Here is a 16,882-nt window from a genome sequence, read left to right as displayed (position 1 = left end):
CACACATAACAGGGTGAGACACAGTCTTAGGGAAGTCAGTCATGTTGGAGCAGGATAAGACCAGATGCTAAAGGATTTTATTCTGGGAGTGCTTTCCAGAAATTTGAAAGGATACAGGCCCAGTGGAGAGACGGAAGTTTAAGGTTCACTCAAGCAAGAATTAGCCTTCATGCTCACTGGAACACCTGACCTGGAAGTGACATATACACTGAACTGGGAGCAAAGTCCTGTAATAAATAACCGTGCTTCAATCATTTCCTCCTTTGTGCAGTGGAGAACTGGAACCTAATGGCACCAGGGCCAGTTTTACCTTCCTTTCCCTTCTTATGCCAATGCTTATGAAAAAGAGGGACTTGAGCTGCAAAAGGCACACAGTGAAGATTTCTTCTGGAGAGGTAAATTCCCATCGTGTGGGGTGCAGCATTACTTTGTCAAGAGAAACAGAAGAGAGAGCCAGGCTTGGCCAGGAAGTGGCCATGCAACCAGCTGCAGGGGGTGGCCACTTATGGCTTCTCTGGGAATAAGAATTTGAAATGCTGGAACTGTGTATCCTGGGATTATATGGGATCTCCTCCCTACACGTCTGCTCTTGGCTGCTGTCAGACCGGATCCAGAGACATCTGTCCCTTAGCTGTGACACTGTATGGCTGTCAGACCAGATCCAGAGACAGCTGTCCCTTAGCTGTGACACTGTATGGCTGTCAGACCGGATCCAGAGACAGCTGTCCCTTAGCTGTGACACTGTATGGCTGTCTCTGTGCTTGCATCTGCCACTCCCTCCTTGTTCGGGGTCAACATTTCTCCTCTTTTGCCATATTCTGCTTTCTGGTGCAGGTGAAAATGTGCTTGTCAGTTGTGAATCAGTGACTGTGGCCCATCTTTAGCCTATGTTTGCCAAGGACTGTGCTTCTGTGCCACCCTGCACCACTCACAGCCACAGGCATCTCAGTGTTGAAGCTGATACATAGGTCCTACCTCTGAGTCCAGAATAAGAACATGAGGGCTTTGCCATAAGAATAACAGAATATGAAAGAAAGACCAGCTGGCAAATCATCCTAGTCATGGAATCACTCCCAAAATCCAGCTCTGTGGGACAGAAAGTTGCTCTGAAGACATTAGTTTCTTGGTTAGGACAGTCTAAAGTGCATCATCCCTTAGTTAAAGCACTGCTGTAGATCTCTGGCCACTGATATTTTGGCTGTTATGTTCTTGGTAGTGAGTTGCTAATTTTATTGTGGTTTCCTCCATCCCTTATTTTGCCATTCACGCCTTGATTGCAATCCCTCCCATTCCAGCCAAGGAAGGTGAACTCTAGGTCTCTGTTTCTGTTTGGTGGTGAGTTCAAGCTGGAGGGTCTGAGGGAACTCAGCTCAGAAAGTATGAATTAAACCTGTGTCTCTGGGATAGCCACTGAACTGCTGGGTCAATGGACGAGCTAAAGGTAGCTCTTGTGCATCAAATCACATTGCACTGTGGAGTCTTTTTATTAGTAAGCCAACCTTGAAGTTCAGACAATAATTGTGCCTAGCACCTGATTCAGAGAACTATTTGGTATGAAAATGTGCACAGTGAAATCTTTAGGGCTAAGAGCATCTCCAGGGTCATGTGGTAAGACTCAGAGCACCACCCCAGTGCTGCAGGTTCTTTGCAGATGGTGTCATTGTTTCTACATTGGGTGTATCTTAATGATCTTTTCTGCTTTAACAAAATTATTTTAAGATATTTTAATGTTATTTTTTTGCAGGGAAACCCCACTGTCTGTTCTCATCAAAGCCCTTTTCTGACCTAACATTATGTTCTTGGCATGCAGGTTGCATACAGTGATCTGAAACATAATGGTGGTTTTCAGAAAGGTAAGTCCTACTCTTTTTTCTGATTGAGTGATTAGCCTGAGGCCCAAAGAGGAGGAAGATTACCTTACCATCATGGTTCAATCAAAAGAAAGTTGCAATAACCCAGTATCAACAAGGTATAAAATAATTTCAGCCTAGACTAGGGAAGCAGATGTGTCTTGCCTCACCAGACCATCCTCTTGTTGAGAGGTGACCTCTGTCACAAGGTGTGGCATAAGTTACCTTTGGAGTTTTATTCAACATAAATAAGAGCTGTTAGTCTGTAACATTCTTCATAATCTTGTGTAATGTTTATGAATGCTTTACACTGGTTCTTTGGTTTTAAATGTAACCCATAAAGTATTTTGAGAGGAAAGAGAATTTTTTTTTTTTCAGTAAAAACATTGAAACTATGAATCAGTGCTGTGGTGTGTAACAAAAGTTGTATATGACAAGACACAGCTATGAATCCACTGATCTACAACTCTGTTCAGTTTTTATTCCATCTTTCTGTTTGAATTTGTATTAGGGACTGGAGCAAGAGAAGGTGTTCCTAAGGGCCTGGAGTAGGGAAATAAAACCAGGACACTGGTTCAGGCAACACCAAGATGTTGCTCATTCCTAGGAAATGTGGCTCACCCCTTCCTCCAGGCCCAGCAGAGCAGGTTCTTGCTTGCTCTGCAGAGGTGCCAGATGTTGACAAGCCTCTACGTATGTGAAGAGAGGAACTGGGCTGGATAAAGAATGTTGGTGGCTTTTTTTTCTAAGAGAGATCATAGATGTACTCACATTTCAGCTATAACAGGAAAAATATATTATCTAAAATTTATCATAACGGAGGCCTCTACATTTCCAGGCATCCAGTATGTACATATGTTTGTTTGTTTTTCTCTTTCCTGGTAAAGTCTGTGTTCTCAAGAATCTCTTCTGAGAAAATATCAAGCTCATGTGAGGCTGCCAAGCCAGTTCCCCAGCATTCACTATGCCCCCAGCCAGCCTCTGAGAGGTACTGGAGCTGCATTATTGCTGTCCTTGGAAAAAGTCTAGTTTCCTCTTGTGAGACAGCTGGGTTTGATGACTTGTCCAAAGTCATGTTCCAGATCAGCTGTGGAGCTGGGAGTAGAATTCAGAGGTCTGTAAATGTACTGCCTGCAAGCAGTAAGAACTTACCCAGTTAAACACTGCTAAAAAATCAAATAACTAAAAAAGGAAGACCAAGAGGTGTTTGCCTGTGAGCTACATGGCATCAAGTATGTCACTGTACTTGACAGTAGCTTTTTTTCTTTCCAGGGTGATCATGTGTGGCTGGACACTCAACCAAACAGTGAATTTAATGTCCCCATTGGGGCAGTTGTGAAGGAATCTGACTCAGGACGGATCTTGCTGGAGGATGATGAAGGCAAGGTGGGCTATGCTATAACCTTCTGTAAAAGATGAACATGAAATGTAAAAGTACAAAAGAAGGTCCTGTTGGGTCAGACCAAAGCTCCATCTATCCAGGTGGTCTGATTTTGATATAGGTAGGATATACTGAAAGAAAGACTATAGAAATAAGGCAAATATAGGATGGTCAGCTGGCATCTCCAGGTCCAAGCACTAGGAAGATTCAAAGCTTCATAAGATAAGAGGTTATATCTACATGGCTAGGCAAAGGAAATGGATGGGCTCCAATCCCTAAATTTGGTGAAGTTTTAGGTGGAAATATCCCACTGAAATCAGTTCATCCCTACCTCATACAATGTTCTGCCTGTGATGACAAGAGTTGCACTCTAAACAGTGTTAAAATTTGTGCTGTTCAGAACTCACCTGAATGTCTTCATTCAGTGTTTTTAAACCATCTTGCTTTAAACCACTTAATTCCTGTAGGCCAGTCCCCTGTGAGTTGGAACATGCTTGCTTGAGCATGTATTGTGCTGAAGCTCACTCCAGCTGTCTGCCTCTGAGCCACAGCATCACACCTTAAAGTCTGTGCCTTGCCTTTGTCAGGAGCACTGGATCACGGCTCGGAATATGCACATGGTGCACCTGATGCACCCCTCCTCTGTGCAGGGGGTGGAGGACATGATCCGCCTCGGGGATCTCCATGAAGCTGGCATGGTGCACAACCTCCTCATCCGACACCAGGAGCACAAAATCTATGTGAGTGCCACAGTCACTTCCAGGGACAGCCAGGTCACTTCCAGGAACGGCCTCTACACTTGAGCAGCCTGTGAGCCTTTCACACACGGGGCCCTCTGACTTCTTTAATGACTGAAGGTGCCAAGGAGACACAACACAGTTCTTCTCTTCTTCCACTCAAGTACTTTGGCTGCCCCTCAGTCACAGCGCTGGCACAAATAGTGACTCCACTTACTTTCTCCCAGAGCAATCATTGCCACCAGCCACTGAGAGTGAACTAAACCCAGCCCATGTTACAGCTTACTGCTGCTATCTGGAGATCAGCCTAACTACTATGCAGTGACATGATTTCAATTGTCCCCCTGTCCAAGCCAACATTTTACTTGATTTTGATGTAATAACATAGCTAATGAATAAATCTGGATATTTTGTCCATTACAGGTTTTATCTGTAACTAGAAAATTTGGCAATTTTATTTTCTTTTTGCCTCAATTTCCAGTTTGTAATATTATAATTAATATTCAGGTTTTTCCATGTTTTGCATTGATATGATATGATATGATATGATATGATATGATATGATATGATATTATATTTTGCCTCCCATTACAGTACTGGAGAGAAGCTGCCTCTTACAACATAGGTGTGATGATATTTAGTGTTAAAAAGGAATGATTTTAAATATCCTACAGTTACAATTAACAAGGTGTGTGGATAGACCTGTTATATTAAACTCTAGCAGGCCTGCATTTGTTTCATTTAGTTTTCAAACAATATTATTGCCTTGCATCTCCACAGCCTTCAACAGCCTCCTTCATTTCACTGGTATTGCTGTATACAAATATTTCTAAATAATTGTATGAATAGCACAACTATAACTTGGCCCATTAGCAAATTTCAGCTACATCTGCACTAGAATACAAAAGCAGCTTAACAAAACACTGCAAAACACCTTACAATAACACCAAAGTGCCAGGTCAAATTGCACTTCTGTGTGCTTCAGCTTGGGACAGAGAACTGAGCTGCCATTTAGCAAGAGATTACACCTAGCACTCTTCCTTGGGCAAACCCCTCCTCATCCTGGGGTGTTCAACAGCAGCTGATAGTTAGGAACTGGGCTCTCAGCATCACCAAGTGCTATGATCTCCCAGGGTTCCCTCCTGCCCCTGTTTAGATTTATACTGCTTTGGTTGTATTCTTGTTTGCATGTTGGCTATAGCAATAATCCTCACAACTGTTTTCCAGACTTACACAGGATCAATCCTTGTAGCAGTGAATCCATACCAGCTGCTGCCCCTCTACACAGTGGATCAGATCAGACTCTACTGTAACAAGAGGATTGGAGAGCTTCCACCCCATGTCTTTGCCATTGCAGATAACTGTTACTTCAACATGAAGAGGAATAAGAGAGACCAGTGCTGTGTGATCAGGTGAAAGGACTTGGAGAGGACAAAGAGCAGAAGCCAAGTCTGGCATGGTTTGGGGCACTTTGTGGACACAGGTGGACACAGGAAGGTCTCCAGACCTTCCAAATGGAAGGGCACAGATAAAACTAGAGACAACAGGAAGGAAATATTTTCTTCCCTGCTCCTTCATTTTCAGTTAGGGCTGGAAAAGGTAAAATATAAGCAAAGGATTTCCAAAGCACATTGTTTTGCCTCAGAATCTTTCAATGTGGTTGTACATTCTGCACGTGATCACATACAGAAACATAATACCTGAGTGTGTGTGACATAGGGCTACCTTTTACCTTGGAGACAGGATATTTATGTTACATGTATTTTCCCAGGCTAGACATTTCCTCAAGAGAAATAATCTCTGCTAACCCAAAGGTGGATGGGAGATTTTTGCTCCTATAAAGAATCCATTTTCTATTTGTCATCAAGGTGAAGAACCAGACAGTCTCATTGCAATAGTATCTGATTATAGCTGAGTCACCTCAGCTGATGTGCTAACACTAGCAGTGACAATCTGGTAGTGCAATAAAGAAGATAAGCAAGTGGTCATTTAATTTGCACAGATACAGAATGTCTTCCATGGATTTGCTTGTTTTTAATTGGTGGGAGAATTTAGTTCTCAGCCTAAGTCTGACAACTTAAATTTGAGCAAATAAGATGATGAAAGACTCAAATTTTCCAGCCCTCTATGAAAGACACAGTCTTATCTGCCATTCACAGGGTAAACTTAAGTGGAAATGTTTTGGCTTTTTTTAACTTGGTCTGCCACATTACCAAAAAAAAAAATCAGGAAGCCTGTAATGATTTTTTTTTCTTGCTATAGTGGAGAATCTGGAGCTGGTAAAACTGAAAGTACAAAGCTAATACTACAGTTTCTGGCAGCTGTCAGTGGTCAGCATTCCTGGATAGAGCAGCAAATCCTAGAGGCCAACCCCATTCTGGAAGGTGGGTTACTTGGCAAACTTGGCTGATTTACCACATTTCTCTCAGGAATCAGAAACAGATCCTTGCACCATTGTATCGGCTTAACTGGTAATCTCCTGAAACACTGGTGATGCACTGTAGATGTTCTCTATACTTTTCTGCCATGTTCCCATGCAGTCCACAGCAGCTTTGCTCTCATGCTGTAGGAGGAGTGGTCTCTGTAGTATACACCCTAGAATTGCCAGGAGCACAAGAGTCCTTGGGACTGCAGAGCCCAAGGCAAAGCCCCCTGGTTTGGCATTTGCCCTAGACAGTGACCAAGTGACTGGCCAAGCATAGATGTATCTATAGGGGAGCTCCCTGAGACACACATCTTATTCTGTACAGAGATCAACATGTTCCCAGTAAATAATTCTGGAGGTCTTCAGACTTGCCCAGTTCTCTTGGCTGCCCAGATGTAGACCACATTTGGATCATTTGAATATGTCTTTTAGGACTCAATTATCTAGGTGCACAGTATGCCTGCCCCTCTCTTCAGGAGACAGACTGAGACAAGACATTCTCCAGTGCTTCTCAGCGCTGTCATTTGGAACACAGTGTGTAAAATAACAGCAAAGTAGAGGGGGAAAAAATGGGCTTGATGTTCATGAACTGCAATAATACAGATACTGTCTCTGCCCCTTGCCCATCAGCTTTTGGAAATGCCAAGACAATTCGAAATGACAATTCAAGCCGCTTTGGGAAATACATTGATATTCACTTCAACCAGAGTGGTGTGATAGAAGGAGCCCGCATAGAGCAGTTCCTCTTGGAGAAGTCCCGGGTCTGCCGGCAGGTGAGGCCACTGGCAGGTGTATGTTCTGCCTCTTCTTGTGTTAGAAACTTATCCTGGCAAGCTGTCCATTGGCCTATTTCTTTTGTTTTTAGGCTCCAGAGGAGAGGAACTATCACATCTTCTACTGCATGCTAATGGGGATGAATACAGAGCAGAAAAAAATGCTGAATCTGGGCACTGCTTCAGAGTACACTTATCTCACTATGGTAATAATCTTTGCTTTATTCTCTAATATCCCTCTGCCATTTGCTTCTTACAGCAAGCAATTCCAATCACTAGGAGCTGCAGATGGTAGTTACCAAAGATGAACAGTCCTTCCCTTAAGAGTACCAGAAGCAGTAACACCAAAAATGCTGTCAGCATCAGTTTCAGACACTTCCTGTATTGTCCACCAGTGGGAAGCAGCTTGTGGCAGGTCAAAGCTTTCTGTCAAAGTCAGACTTAAGAAACACAAAGGACACCTTAAAGCAGAATGTGGACAACATCCCCCACTTTCACAGACACTCAGATTTCAAAGGAATGCAAGGGATTTCGTGCCAGGGAGAACAGTAATCACATATGTGTAACTTAGAGGAAAATTAATAAGAATCCTAGTCCTTATATCTAATAAATCTTATATACATAATGAAAGCAGCTGGCATTCAGCATAACCTTTCATGACTGATGCTAATGACCATGAGTTATGATGCCATTGTGGCAGAAGTGGGATCTTCATAGGTGAGGTTTTTGAAAATAGCTAATTGAATGGTTTAGAACATGAAAGCCATGATGAAAATCCTATCCTTTAGCCTGTCCAAATACCTTATAATAAATATGCCAGCTGGTTAGATTTGGGCTGTTCTACAGCTGTGGAAAGAATGTGTTTAAGTCCTGCCTCTACTGAAATTAGATGGAGCTGGGCATCTAATTTCTAGGAAATGAAAACAAATCTGGTTTTGGGGTCTCAAAAGCAAAACCAATAAAGTGGTAGAGATTTTTTCAAATGTAATGTTTTCAAAATAGCAGTGATCTTGCAGCAAAACTGATGAGTGCAAGTAATGCAACTAACCCACTGGCCATTCCATGAAAAGGCCTCTTGGTCAGCAGTAGGGCACTGTGATACTGAATTGGAGGATTGGATTAAAGGAGAAGATATCCATGGTTTTGTAAAGGTCAGCTGTTGGTACAAGCAGGCATCTTTACATACTGTAAACGGAAATGATTAGGAATATTTCATTTTTGTAATCATCACACTGTATTGTCAGAAAAGGCAGGGGTAAAAAAGACATTTCCTCATCTCTGTTATGGCTGAAAATAGTTTTTATCAGGAGCAGCATCCTAGGACCTGCTGTGCAGGCTTTGATGAAGGTGCTTCTGATGCTGCCTTGGATGTTTCCATTTGCCTTCCACTAGGACCTAATATTTTTATTTTGAGATCTGCCTTCTAGTACTTATCCAACCTGACTTGCTTTGGTTTGGGATTAGGGCTCCTGATTTTCCACTGACAAGGCAGAGAGAGGAAATCAAAGAAACAGGCATGGCCTTGTAAATGTAGGTAATCTTGTCAAAGCTTCGTGTCCTTCTATGCTCCAGAGCAGCCTTCCCATCAGCTTTTCCTTTTGGCTTCCTCAATATTCAGCCTAACCCTGGAGAAATGCATCACTGAGCCCTCTGTTAATGCATTCTTTTTGAGAGAAAAGATGAAGGAAGATATAGAACATCTAAATAGGTTTTTACCTTGCATCCTTGTGGACTCACAGGATAGCCATCCTGTGTTCAAAGGCTTGTCAGTCTGCATGTGCTTTCATCCTTGTGTGGGTAGCAGGAGGATGTTCCTTACCTGCTGGTGTGGTGCTTGCAGGGTAACTGCACGTCCTGCGACAGCCGGAACGATGCCAAGGATTATGCCCACATCCGCTCGGCGATGAAGATCCTCATGTTCTCAGACTCTGAGCACTGGGACATCAGCAAGCTGCTGGCTGCCATCCTGCACCTGGGGAATGTAGAGTTCCAAGGTAAATTCAGCATTGACTGTGCTTACCTTTCCTCAGACTTCATGGTAAAAGTACTTCCCTGCAGAGATTAGGTTGTGCTGCTCTGACCTGTATTAATAGGTGAACAGAGTTGGAAGGGCAGGCACATAAGCACCATGAAGTTCTGATTTGTGACTCCATTGCTATGTGTTTTGAAAAACAGCATCTTATTATCTTATTTTGTCACACTGTCAGGTCTCCATGGTTGTAAATAGGCCTTTATCACACAAACTGAAACAACAAAATATAATACCATGCTACATTTGCTGATTGTTGTTCTACACAGGCCAGAGGACAAAGGAGTGATGTTTGCCTTGGAGATAATAGCAGCCATCCTCCTGCTTAAGTCTGCTGAACACTCACCTGCATAGGTGCACTCCCCTGCAGAGGAATGGACAGGCACAGTGTGACAGTGTGACCCACCAGCACATGCCAAAAGCCTTCACATTTTAGAAAAAAGCTCCTCACTTTGTGATACGGCAGGCCTGACACAGTGATTCCAGGTGGATTCTTTGGGTTAATGCTGACTACTAAAATTAGGGATTGCTTGTATTCCTCTTTGTTGTCTAATTTCCCACAAGTCAGATATGCAGGAAAAATATTTCCAGAAACATATTTTCTGGAGTCAGATATCACTTCCCCAGATCCCCAACAGTTACTATTTTAAATGAATAACCTTGTCAGTTTGGCTGCTGTTTTTAGCCTGACGTTCTAGGCATGAGAGAGCCATGTAGATCCCAGGATCCAGGTGAAATCAGGACCCTCCTTGGTAAAATCACCAAACCTGTCAGTTTCAAATGAGAACTGAGTACCTTCCCAGTGTTATGGGGTCACAGAAATACAGGCACATTAACAACAGTGATGGTTCCCCCTGAGACTGGCTGTTTCTTCCTTGCAGCGGCCGTGTACGACAACCTGGACTGCTCTGATGTGATAGACTCCCCACACTTCTCCATCGCCACCAAGCTGCTTGAGGTAATGGACTCTCATCTTCTGCTGGTTCTTCCTTCTCCCTTGTTCCATGAGCACACTGGCAGATCACATCTCTGGAGTTTATGTAGGAATGAACATTCAACAGGCATGTTGCCTCTGTCCTGCTGACACTCCAGTCATGCTGTTGCAGATGTCTCTCCAAGCTGGGAGACCTTTAAATGGGACAGCAAGTTGCCAGTGGATGTTGCTGGACAAGCAGTTTGTCATAGTCATAAACCTGATACAAACTTTGCTGGGTTTCCTTTGTTCACCTGGAATGACCAGGTTGCCATGACTGTTTCTCCAGGTGGACTCTAGTGAACTCCAGAACAGCCTCACAAACCTCTCCATCATTGTCCGAGGAGAAAGTGTGTCCAGGCCTCTGAATGTGGCTCAAGCTGCCAATGGGAAGGACGCCTTTGTGAAGGTACTGGTGCTCACAGCTTCCCTGTTTAAAGACTGGGGATGCTTTCAGAACAGTCCTTCTGAAAGTCTCCAATGATGGGCTCCAATTCCTCTTTCATTTTTTTTCTCAGGGTATATATGGACGGATTTTCTTGTGGATCGTGAACAAAATCAACTCAGCCATTTTCAACCCATCTTCTCAGAAGCCTAAAGACAGACATCAATCCATTGGACTGCTGGACATTTTTGGGTTTGAAAACTTCAGCAACAACAGGTAGGAAGCTCCAGATGCAATGCAATAGGAAGCTGAAAAGCAGCTGATGTAAAGGGGAAGAACAAAAAACCAAAGAGACACACGCTCTTTCATCATTTTCCTGATTCTCAGAAAAATGGATTTCATTACTGGATTTTCCCAGTTTTGATCATGCAGATTCCATTTTTCTTCAGTTTTGATCAATTTCAATCAATAGTGCAGCCATTGCACATGTCTATTCCAGATCCTGAGGAGATTTCTAGCTTTCAGCCAGATAATGTTCCTCAGTGACTTTTGGAAGAGAATCTAGGATCTCTACAGTCTATCTTTTGTGTTCTCTCCTGTTATTCTGTGCTGTTCCCACGACCTGCAGTCCCCATGGGTCCTCACTGTGGTGAGCACCCCAGAGGCACACACACAGCAAGTATGAGGTAATGATACTCAGGTGCAGCATAAAGGAGTAAATAATAAAAGTGGTAGTGCCAGTGCAAGCAGAAACATGTCACATGCTCATAAGTGATTTCCTCAGTTACATGTTCCCCTTTAACTCTGGAGTTTCTTGAAACACATAAAGATCTTTTCTTGCCTACTCAGCAACAGTCAGTCATCAGCTGGCTCACTGCTGCTGGTCTTTGCCACAGCAGAAAATGGCTCCCTTGTATTGCTGAGGTTGGCAACGTGCAGTGATGGTGGTCACAGCACTGTGGAATGTGGCAGTGCTGTATCTGGAATGTGTTTAATGCAGAGGCTAAACAAATAGCAGAGAGCAGTGCAGCACTGGCCAAGGATGACCATGGGCTTTCATCTTGTTCTTCCCCAGCTTTGAGCAGCTTTGCATCAACATTGCAAATGAGCACCTTCAGCAGTTCTTTGTGCACCATGTCTTCAAGCTGGAGCAAGAGGAATACCTTGCAGAGCACATTGCCTGGAACAACATTGACTTCACTGACAACCACCAGGCTTTGGAAGTCATTGCACTCAAGCCCATGAATATCATCTCCCTCATTGATGAAGAGAGCAGGTTCCCAAAGGTAAATTTCTGGTTTCACTTGAAATGCCTGGCTTTGCACACAGCTCACAGGTAACACTTGGGTTTGGACACACAGAAGTGCAAAAGTGGCTTTCAGATACGTTAAGAGAGGCAATATCTTCTCCCCATAGATGTTTCTTTCAAATTAGCTCACTACACAACTGCTTCACTCTCTGCTGGAATGTGCTCTTCCTGGTGCCTTGCTGCTGAAACTCTTACAGCAGTTCCAGACAGAGAAGGAAGGAGTCTGGATCATTTTACAAGGGCATCTTGGGAAATCTTTGAAATTGTTAATTGTTTGAGTATTGTTCTGCTGTTGGTCTGGGCTGCAGCTTGCTCTTCTTTCCCCTTGCTGACAGATTTAATTGAGCAGTGTCACCATAGTGAGGAACTGGAGGGGAACTACAGGCCTGGCAGCTAACCTTGGCCAGGAAGATCATAAACAGATAATTTTGAGGACCATCTGTACCAGAGCAGGTACAGAGAAACAAGTTGCTCAGGTCCAGTCAGCAAGGGCCCTGCTTGACCAATCTGATCTCCTTCCATGACAAGGTGACCTGCTCAGTGCATGAGGGAAAGGCTGTGGCTGTTGTCTGCCATGATTCTGTGGTTCTGTGAAATGTTATCTTTCAGTCATCTCAAAGAAGAAAAGCAGAGATGAAAGTAGCATCTGATCTCAGACATCCCTGTAGAGCATTTTCATAGTCTGCAGAGCATGGTGAGGCTAAACTGGAGTGTTGGTGCAGGAATCAGATGACAATGGAAGGTGTCCAGAAAAGCAAGCCCCTGCCTCAGCTCATTTGTAGTCCTTCAGGCAACTAGAGGATCATGTACAGGCAGACAGCTTTCCCCTTTCTTCCCTAAGAAGAGTGTGGTCCCACAGATCAGGAGGGCACCTCTTCCATGATTCCCAGAGCACATGACTTCTGAGAGCAAAGCCCCACTGCCCTGGGTGCAGGTGGGTGCAGAGAACTCACACAGCCCATGAGGCATCATGATGGCACCCTTGAAGAGAAGCACCCAGCTGACTGCCTAGCCTCTGGAACTCATGGTCTGGGCATGCTGGCTGAGATCTGCTCAGGGATTTCTCCAGGGATCTCTGAGTCTTGCACCAGCTGGGGAGTGCAAGAACAACTGTGCCTGCCCAGAAGAAGGAGGAGGCATCCCTTACAGCTTCCTGGGTAGCAGGGTGTGAGAAGGTTGGTGGGGGCTTTGCTTGTGACGTCCAAAGATCTGGTAAATTCTCAGCCCATCTGGTGATATTGGTAATGTTATGGGGACTTGTGTACAGCCCTAGAACACCAGGCCCTGTGCTTGATGGTGTGTTCTGTCATGATGCTTGAGACAGGGGTCTGTGTAAAAGGAAGGATACTGTTGGCACTTTCTCCAGATCTACTACACACAAAAGGGCAGAATTTGAGCTTTGGTTATCTCTGAGCACCACTTCTGTTTGTTTGCTGAGCACAGGTCAGTGCTAGGGACAATCTGCTTAACCATCCTTTTTTACCTGTATTTGTTTCTAGGGCACAGATGCCACCATGCTTGTCAAAATCAATTCCCTCCATGGTAAAAGTAATGTCTACATCCCACCTAAAAGTGTTCATGACACCAAGTTTGGCATCAACCACTTTGCTGGGGTTGTCTTTTATGAATCAAAAGGTGAGTCTATCTCTGCTGGATACAGAGGGGGAAGGGAAGTGCATGGATGGATGCTTGACCTGGATATGTAGCTCTCCAGGGTAGTGTTGATCTGAAGTTGATCAGGAGGTCAGAAGGATTACTCTAAACCAATCTGCAAGTTACTGTAAATTAAGTGGATTTCAGGTAGAGAGTGGTGCTAGAGCCAGCAGGCTGCAGAGGTGACAGGCTAATTTTGTTTCCATCTTATAGATTTCTTGGAGAAAAATCGTGACACACTGAGTGCTAATGTAATGCAAGTGGTCCATTCCTCCAAAAACAAATTCCTGAGAGAGATTTTCCAGGTGGAAACAACCCCACCTATTCTGGGACGTGGGACCATTCGGCATCTTGGATCTGACCAGGTCTACAAGGTTGGTTTGCTGGCACTGTCTTGCAGAAACAACTCATTTCCCCTGCCTTCCACACACCTCTGGCTGTTCTTGATCTCCTCTTTCTTTTGCACTGTCTCTGCAAATCCCTATTTCTTTCATTCAAATTGTTTCTGTCATGGGGGCTACAGGAAAAGTCAGGGTCTGGTGTTCATGCTGTAAACAAGTGCAGTGTCAGCTCTGTCAGGCAGGTGTGCACCCTGGACATCTGTGCAGCCATGCCTGCAGTTGTTTCAGAACCATGAGTCCTGATGCCTCCCCGCATGGATGTCACTGTGTGACAAAGTTCATGATGGGTCATTATCACAGACTCCACTGAGCCTGCTGTGTCTGTGCCTAGTGAAAATAAGGATGTGAAGTGCAGTGGACTAGAGAACAGTGTGGGTCACAGTTCAGGTTCCCCATCCTGCTCCAACTTCCACATACCTTGATTTCTGAACATTTAGCTATGTAGTGTCACCAGTATGTGAAGGTACTTATACTTGTTTACATCTTTGAGTTTTCCTGTCAGGATACAGAACAATCAGCTCGTTCTCTTACCTGTCTATTCTCCTGGCATTGTTTTCTGATCCTGTCCTTTCTTCCTCTGTCTTCATCCCAGTGTGGCTTTCTGCTGTCCAGAACACCTGGCTACGGACAGGTAAACATCCTGGGGGCAAAGAATGTCAGAAGTGGTATAAGCAGCAGATAACTGGCTTAGCATCTCTTAAATGCTATGAATACCTCCAGATAAAATATCAGGTGTATTTACATTGCTCTAATGGGCCTTGTCCCTATAAATAAGGCAGTGTTATTGAAAAAAAGTACAGCAGCATCTCAAGAAAGGAAATACCAAATGTGGGCTACCCCATGTCAAAATGCAACAGAAATTAGCTGTTGAAGTTCAAATAAATGGGACCACCATTGGGAAGCCTAAGAAGCAGGCTACAAAAAAGAATAATGAGTGATGTGCCAGATAACACTCTTTTGTCCTGAGGTCTCAGAGTTCCTTTCCTGATGCACAACAGAAAAGTCACCATTAACAACAAATTCAGCTGTAACAATGTTGCATGTGTGAGATCATGAGGGTATGGGCTTTGGCCTCATGTGGCCATCCCACTGATGGTACAGCAGAAAGGCCTCTAAGGTCTGAGAGTGACAATCACAAAAATACGTATATGTTGTCATTATACCCACTTTGGGTGCTTGCTAGCCCTAAGATGCATCAGAGCTGCAATGAGACATTCCCAGGAGCTGTTTTCCAACGACAGGAATGACTGATCACTGGAGGGCAGCCTTGCCCTGTAGCTGAAGCTGAGTGTGGAAATCTGAGTATTCAAATGGGAACTTTAGAAGTAAGAACAGCAGGATGAGCACTTCCTAAAGATCGTGGAAGTGAGGGGGAGCCACTGGACTTTAAATTATTTACTTTGAAAAATTTCCAACAACTCCACAATGGACCAAACCCCCCAGACAAACTAAGAAACAAACAGGCTGTGTTGTGCTGCAATGATCAGCTCATTGCCTATATGTAAAAGGCTAGCGGAGTCCTTTTGTTACTTGGAATCTGTACTCTTGCCACTGTAAATTAATGTGCTCATATTGAGATGTAGAAACTTAGGCCTAATTTGTGTGAAAAAGACATGTGGAACTGTGCTGTCAGAGAGGCTGGGGAAGTCTGGAGCACCTCATAGTTTATACTCCAGTAAAAGTTTGCCTTTTCACTGCTTGCTGTAATATTAATGAGCAAAGTGATCAGCCATCCTAATCCCTAAGGAATGGGCTGTTCTGGATCTTTAGCCTTCCTAGCTATGATGGCAGCAAAATATCTGGCCTGGAGTTTATTCCTGCTTTGGGAGTGGCTGTTTCTCACCAAGCTTTCAGGCACACTCCCAGGAATCACAGCCTGGCACTAAACAGCCTTGGTTGGAACAGCCAGGTGCATGTGGGCTCCTGTGGGTGGAATTACTTCCACCACAGCTACCCCTACTACTAGAACTTAGTGCCCACGTAGTGAAAGCACTTAGTGAGGGGTTTCTTTACAAGAATAAACATAAATTAATAAGATGCAGATGGCCAATGTAACTCCCATGTAGGTAAACAATTTTTTTCCTGGTGGTTGTGTGATGCTGTTAGATTGTACAAAAATACAAAGGTTTATTAATTGGCCTCTGAGATTGAATGATGTTGCAGTCAGCATGTGCTTTCTCTTCCCAGGGCTTGGATACCACCAAGCGCCTCTCAACACTGGGAGGACAGTTCAAGCAATCCCTGGAAAAGCTCATGAAGATCCTGGAGCAGTGCCAGCCATACTTCATCCGCTGCATCAAGCCAAATGACTACAAGAAACCACTGGTAATGCTCTAACAATACAAGGTCTTACCTTTGGTAAAGTTTGTAATGAGAAAAGGCTCTCAGTTTCTGTGTAACATTTTCTAGTTGTACTTGGCTGCACCCAAGGAGAGCTGGAGTACAGGGTATTCCTGCAATAAACATAATAGGAGGATATATGGTTAATTTACAAAAGCATCTCAAAAAAGCACCATAGAGTAATGGATAGCAAAAGAGCATACAGGTGTATTCCTGAGTAAAGTTACAGACACCTTTTCAGTAAAGATAAAACTGATAAGTCTGTAGACCCTCAACACAAGAACAAGCAAAAAACATCAGAATCAACAATGATCATACTATGAGATAGCCTGAGAGAGAACAGGAGAGCTATGGGAGTTTGTGAGAGAGGTGATTTGGCTTAATCTGACATACCAGGAAGAGTCAATTTGTCATTAGGACACGTGGCTGGGACTTGGGGAATTTTGACCTGGTTCTACTGGAAAATCTTGTATGGTGTGGGTCAAGTGATTTAAAAAATTTTGAAGCACTGCATGTGGCTTAGTGAGCCAACTTTTACACTCAGATAAGATTAAACAATAATAAGAAGAAAAGAGCAGGATGCCTGCTGTGCTTGGCATGGTATACCCAAAGGCCTAAGTTGATAA

At 43.9% G+C, this 16,882-nt stretch overlaps 1 protein-coding gene across 2 annotated transcripts in view; it reads left to right on the top strand.

Annotated features, from left to right (window-relative positions):
* The first annotated feature begins 1,835 nt into the window (after nucleotides 1-1,835).
* MYO7B (myosin VIIB) overlaps nucleotides 1,836-16,882 on the top strand; it is a 46,793-nt gene continuing 31,746 nt past the window's right edge. The window contains exons 1-16 of one of the 2 annotated variants that reach the window (XM_059479268.1): nucleotides 1,836-1,853; nucleotides 3,123-3,236; nucleotides 3,819-3,971; nucleotides 5,196-5,380; nucleotides 6,231-6,352; nucleotides 7,024-7,166; nucleotides 7,259-7,372; nucleotides 9,007-9,160; nucleotides 10,077-10,153; nucleotides 10,458-10,577; nucleotides 10,687-10,829; nucleotides 11,629-11,839; nucleotides 13,362-13,497; nucleotides 13,729-13,889; nucleotides 14,509-14,547; nucleotides 16,104-16,241. In XM_059479268.1, coding sequence (XP_059335251.1) covers nucleotides 1,836-1,853; nucleotides 3,123-3,236; nucleotides 3,819-3,971; nucleotides 5,196-5,380; nucleotides 6,231-6,352; nucleotides 7,024-7,166; nucleotides 7,259-7,372; nucleotides 9,007-9,160; nucleotides 10,077-10,153; nucleotides 10,458-10,577; nucleotides 10,687-10,829; nucleotides 11,629-11,839; nucleotides 13,362-13,497; nucleotides 13,729-13,889; nucleotides 14,509-14,547; nucleotides 16,104-16,241 — 2,028 coding nt within the window. The remainder of the gene's footprint in view (nucleotides 1,854-3,122; nucleotides 3,237-3,818; nucleotides 3,972-5,195; nucleotides 5,381-6,230; nucleotides 6,353-7,023; nucleotides 7,167-7,258; nucleotides 7,373-9,006; nucleotides 9,161-10,076; nucleotides 10,154-10,457; nucleotides 10,578-10,686; nucleotides 10,830-11,628; nucleotides 11,840-13,361; nucleotides 13,498-13,728; nucleotides 13,890-14,508; nucleotides 14,548-16,103; nucleotides 16,242-16,882) is intronic. The other variant, XM_059479269.1, reaches the window with a different exon arrangement.

Source organism: Ammospiza nelsoni, chromosome 10, assembly GCF_027579445.1.
Source record: "Ammospiza nelsoni isolate bAmmNel1 chromosome 10, bAmmNel1.pri, whole genome shotgun sequence".
Lineage (NCBI taxonomy): Eukaryota > Metazoa > Chordata > Aves > Passeriformes > Passerellidae > Ammospiza > Ammospiza nelsoni.
The sequence above is the reverse complement of the archived record's forward strand: the minus strand, read 5'-3'. Positions and strand labels throughout refer to the sequence as shown.